This window comes from Theropithecus gelada, chromosome X (assembly GCF_003255815.1).
Source record: "Theropithecus gelada isolate Dixy chromosome X, Tgel_1.0, whole genome shotgun sequence".
Classification (NCBI taxonomy): Eukaryota; Metazoa; Chordata; class Mammalia; order Primates; family Cercopithecidae; genus Theropithecus; species Theropithecus gelada.
In genome coordinates this window covers 151460478-151465977 of record NC_037689.1, presented here as the reverse complement: position 1 = coordinate 151465977, position 5500 = coordinate 151460478, and the positions used below count along the sequence as shown (strand labels likewise).

Sequence of the window (5500 nt, the reverse complement as noted above, 5' to 3'; positions counted from 1 at the left end):
CACTAGGTGTCTCACTGTGTCCCGGCATCCTCACAGGAGGCCTCAGCAGGAAGGCTGAGACCTGCCCTGGGCTCACGGGAGCCCCCTGGAGGGGAACCTGAGCTCTGGTGAAAGTGTAGAAGGCCCCAGAGTGAGGCCCCTGCTGTGGCCTGCAGTCTTTGGACTAAGTCGGACCAGGTTCCAGCAGGTTGCTTGGCAGCTGCCTTGCAGGGGGCAAGGGCCAAAGGATCCCTTGGGCAGCTGCTGCTGACTTCCTGTGTCTGGGGCCAGATGTCCCTCCCTCCCTCCCCTCCTACACTAGAGGATAGGATGGGGCAAAGGCCTGGCAGGTCACCAGCGGCAGCCTCCTTGGGTGGGTTTGGGGGTAGGTGGGCTGAGTCAAGTACACCATGGGTACTGCAGAGGTGGATCCCTTCTTCTGGCTTCCTCTTACATGTGAGCCATGCCCCCAAGGAGAAGAAGCAGAGCTTGTGATCCAGACTGACCACCTAGTGGCTGGGTCGGTGGGACAGCTGGGATCCTGTGGGCTGAATTTGTACCAGGAGGCCCAGAAAGCCCCGGGGCAAGGCGGCCGGAGCAGCATAGGCCTAGACAAGTCCAAGGGGAGTGACATCCCGCTTCTGGGGCCTGGTGCTCCTGGTGCACCTGTATTCCCTGCCCCCTCGAAGCCCCCCGCCTCCTGCCTTTGTTTCCCCCACACACCTCTACTGCCCAGTTTTCTTCAGAGCACCCAGGCACTCTGCTACCAGAAGCTCCCAGAGTAACAAAAGCCTCCGTGTCTCCACCTGTGGCATGGGTGTGTGTGCAAGGCCCTGTTGAATGCCACCTCTTCTGGGAAGCCTCTGTCATGTGGGGTGTGCTGTGTCATGTGGGGGCGGGGAAAGCAGACTGGCCAGGGCTTGACACCGGGAGCCGTGGCTCTGTCTTACCCACTGCAGCAACTGTGACCTGCCTTGGAGCCTAGCCTTGCAGAGGCCTAAGGAGAGGGGTGGGAAAGTGTCCTTTAGAGCAGAGTGGTAGGAGTCATGGCTGGGGCTGGTGGAGGCCAGGGGCCACATGGGGCTGGCCCCAGAACCGAGGGGCCTTGCGGATTTGCCATACCTTTGGCAAATGACTTTTTGGGCGCTTTGCCTGGTGGGGGTGGTACAAGGGTTCTTCCCACCCCACTCCTGTAGCTGGCACCTGCGGGGATACCCACCCTCTGCCTTCCTTCAGCTCACCTGTCTCACCGCGGCTGCATCACACTCCAGAAGGCAAGGGCCACATCAGCCATGCCTCTGGTGTTTATCTGAAAATACCGAGTTTCCGTCTGAGGGCACCACTCAGCCTGGGGAGGCAGGAGGGAGGCTGGACATGAACATGACAGGCCTGTGAGCAGGGCAGGTAGATACTTTGTGCCCGGCTGGGCACAAAGCTCATCCCCTGAGCATGAGCCAAGGCCGAGGGTGGGTGTGAGCACACAGAGGATGCCTCCCCAGCTGCCAGGGGCGTCAGCCTCCTTACCAAGCACCCCGAAGGGGAACTGTTTGGGGTTGGGTGGGTCAGCCTGCAGCAGGGACTCAGACGGTCACTGTGGCATCAAAGACCAGCAGTGCAGCACCACGCCCAAAGGCTGGAACCATTCTGTGGGCTGTTGGCCTGGAAGGTAGGGAACAGCTCAGCCCAGCTGCCTTGTAGCATCATCGGGTCAGTCATAGAGCTACAGACAGATTTGGGCAGCTGGAAAACAGGCCCAGAGAACGGGGGTGTGGGCTCACCTGCAGTTACTGTCTGGCCTTACAGCTGTGTCACTTGTGTAAAGAAGTCAGTGCCGAGGCCGGGTGCGGAGGCTCACACCTGTAATCCCAGCACTTTGGGAGGCCGAGGCAGGTGGATCACAAGGTCAGGAATTTGAGACCAGCCTGGCCAACATGGTGAAAACCTGTCTCTACCAAAAATACAAAAAAAAAAAAAAAAAAAGCCGGGTGTGCTGGCAGGCGCCTGTAATCCCAGCTACTCCAGAGGCTGAGGCAGGAGAATTGCTTAAACCCAGGAAGCAGAGGTTGCAGTAAGCCAAGATTGTGCCACTGCACTCCAGCCTGGGTGACAGAGCAAGACTCCATCTCAGAAAAAAGAAGTCAGCGCCAATGGCTCCCCATTACTGACTGTTGAGGTAGTTGGTGACAAACTGATTCAAAAGAGAGGACTTGCTAGGCTGGGTGCGGTGGCTCATGCCTGTAATCCCAGCACTTTGGGTGGCTGAGGCAGGAGGATCGCTTGAGCTTAGGAGTTCGAGACCAGCCTGGGCAACATTGCAAAACCCTGTCTCCACTAAAAATACAAAAATTAGCCAGGCGTGGTGGCACACAACTGTGGTCCCAGCTACTCAGGAGGCTGAGGTGGGAGGATCGCTTGAGCCTGGCAGGTCGAGGCTGCAGTGAGCTGCCTGGGCGACAGGACACTATCTCAAAAAAAAAAAAAGAAAAAGAAAAAGAAAAAAAAAAGCTTGCCTCTTGTCTACCCTATGTGGTGACAGGTCAGAGGGACCTGCATTCAGGCCCACTAGCTGTTCCCTGTCCTGCTGCACCCCTGCCCTACAGGCTTGGTAGGGCCAAGGCCCTCAGCCGCTCTGCCTGGGCCCCTGACACATTAGGGGGCACATTAGAAGGGCCCATTAGGGCCCCTCTCCGGGCTCCCTTAAAGGTAGCTGGTGTAGGGCGGGGTGGGTGGCAGCCCCGTTTCCCCTTCCCCCTCATCCCAGACCGTCCGGCCATCCCAGCTTTTCCCACCAAGCAGGATCTTGAGACCAGGGTACCCAGCAGGGGCCCTGGCGGGACTGGCCCATTCTAGGGGAGGGTCGCGTCAGGAACAAGCGCGGGGGCGGGGCCTCAAAGCCCCGCCCCCAGGCCCAGCGGAACCTGAAGAGGAGGGGGTGGGTGAGCCGGGCGCGGCTCTGTCAGCTGAGTGACAGTCACGGGACCGCGACCAACTCCGTCTGGCTTCCTAGAGGAGAGGGAGGGATGAGCAAGGGTCTCCGAGCGCGGCAGGCCAGTGGTGGGGTGCGTGCAGGGAGTCCTGCCTTGGAGGGTCCCGGGGATGGTGACGTCTGAAGCCCCGTGCAGAGGTGGGGGGATCCCCGAGGGCTGGTTCCCGAGGCTGGGGGGCCTAGGTCCCATGCGGGGGCTGCGCCTTCAAGCCCCAGTTCCCCTAGGACATGGAGAAAGAGCGAGAGACTCTGCAGGCCTGGAAGGAGCGCGTGGGGCAGGAGCTGGACCGTGTAGTGGCGTTCTGGATGGAGCACTCCCACGACCAGGAGCACGGGTACTCGGCAGCTTCTGGAGTCCTCAGCAGGGTTTTTGCCCTTCCTGAGGCCCCTCCTTACTCTCAGGCACCTCACAGATTTGCTGACCCCGGAGGGGCAGGAGGGGCTGGCAAGGCCCCTTCCAGACTTTGCTAATCCCGCGTTCCCACAGGGGCTTCTTCACGTGCCTTGGCCGCGAGGGACGGGTGTATGATGACCTCAAGTACGTGTGGCTGCAGGGGAGGCAGGTACGGTGTTACCCAGCCTGGAAGCTTCAGGCACACGGCCCATCGCCTGAAAGGTCTCCCCACCTCACCCCAGCCGGCCGCTTAGGCCACGTTCCCTCCCGTACCCTGCAGGTGTGGATGTATTGTCGCCTGTACCGCACTTTCCAGCGCTTCCACCACTCTCAGCTTCTGAATGCAGCAAAAGCAGGTGCTCCCTTCCTGCCCATCTCCCAGTGACTCTGTCCATGTTTACTCAACAGGGCACATGTGCGGAGTTCCTAGAGGGGTCTAGAAGCAGGAATGGACTGGGGAGGCTCAAGGGTGGTGTGTATGGGGCGTCCTGGCCTTACTCCTGGCATGCCAACCCCCCAACCTCCAGGTGGTGAGTTCTTGCTGCGTTATGCCCGGCTGGCACCTCCTGGCAAGAAGTGTGCCTTTGTGCTGACTCGGGACGGCCGTCCGGTCAAGGTGCAGCGGACCATCTTCAGCGAGTGTTTCTACACCATGGCCATGAACGAGCTCTGGAGGGCCACAGGGGAAGTACGGTACCAGGTGTGTGAGAGGACGGTGCCCCTGAAGACCCCACCCTGGGATCCTGCCATGGCCACCTGATGCATTCCCACTCACTACGCAAGTCCACTGCCATGGACCCATCTGTGGGCCAAGTCCCCTTCACCTCTGAACGCTCCCTTACCCCCACAGGGGCGCAGACAGAGAGGGCCCTATCCACGCCCTGCCCCCAGCTGGGAAGAGGCCCCTCCCTCCTCCCTGGGCTCCCTGTGCTTCCAGACCTTGACCCCACAGCCTGGAAGGGACTGCACCCCCAGACTGGGAGCCCCCAAGGCAGACTGGGCGGATCTGCCTGGTCCCTACTGGACGCCGGGTGCCAGGCCCCAAGTAGGCCCTGGGTGAACGTGTCTCGGGTTCAGGAGAGGAACTGACTCTCTCATCCCAAGGCTGTGTCCTGGGGGATGGGACAGGATGTAGCCTCAGCCTGGGCCTCCCCTCGCCTCCTGCACTCCCAGACGGAAGCCGTGGAGATGATGGATCAGATCGTCCACTGGGTGCGGGAGGACGCGTCGGGACTGGGCCGGCCCCAGCTCCAGGGGGCCCCGACTGCGGAGCCCATGGCGGTGCCCATGATGCTGCTGAACCTGGTAGAGCAGCTTGGGGAGGCAGATGAGGAGCTGGCAGGCAAATACACAGAGCTGGGGGACTGGTGCGCCCAGAGGATTCTGCAGCACGTGCAGGTGGGGGATGCCTGGGGAGCTGGGGTGGTGGGAGGCCCTCCACTCCCCCACTCCCCTGGGTGCCCTGGGGCTTGACACACCTGGAGAGACAGAGATTCGGGGAGGTCCCCACCTGGGGAAGGTGGAGGGCCTGAAGGCTGGCGGGAGGGTGTGGAGCCCCAGGCAAGGCCTGACAGAAGGAGACCCCTGCCCCACCCAAGTCCCTAAGTCCCTTCCAGGCCTCTGGGCCGTGAAACCCGCCCTGTCTGTCCCCATTCAATGTTCCACCCTCCTCTGCTGGAGAGGATCGGGCCAGAAGCGAGGATTACAACTTCCTAGGCCCTGGCTGGACTCAGTGTCTCCTGGCTGTAAACCCAGCACTTTGGGAGGCTGAGGCGGGCGGATCACTTGAGGTCAGGAGTTCGAGACCAGCCTGGCCAACATAGTGAAACCCCGTCTCTACTAAAAATACAAAAATTAGCTGGGCGTGCTGGTGCATGCCTGTAATCCCAGCTACTAGGGAGGCTGAGGCAGGAGAATTACATGAACCCAGGAGGTGGAGGTTGTAGTGAATCGAGATTGCGGCCTCTGCACTCCAGCCTGGGTGACAGAGCAAGACTCTGTCTAAAAAACGAAAAAACGGCCGGGCGCGGTGGCTCAAGCCTGTAATCCCAGCACTTTGGGAGGCCGAGACGGGCGGATCACGAGGTCAGGAGATCAAGACCATCCTGGCTAACAGGGTGAAACCCCGTCTCTACTAAAAA

At 60.7% G+C, this 5500-nt stretch overlaps 1 protein-coding gene across 1 annotated transcript in view; it reads left to right on the top strand.

Annotated features, from left to right (window-relative positions):
- The first annotated feature begins 2836 nt into the window (after window positions 1-2836).
- Window positions 2837-5500, top strand: part of RENBP (renin binding protein) — a 9685-nt gene continuing 7021 nt past the window's right edge. Inside the window, exons 1-6 of the mRNA XM_025371768.1 lie at window positions 2837-3026; window positions 3191-3300; window positions 3453-3528; window positions 3640-3715; window positions 3887-4059; window positions 4533-4757. Of these exons, the coding sequence (XP_025227553.1) occupies window positions 3000-3026; window positions 3191-3300; window positions 3453-3528; window positions 3640-3715; window positions 3887-4059; window positions 4533-4757 (687 nt within the window). The 5' untranslated portion in view covers window positions 2837-2999. The remainder of the gene's footprint in view (window positions 3027-3190; window positions 3301-3452; window positions 3529-3639; window positions 3716-3886; window positions 4060-4532; window positions 4758-5500) is intronic.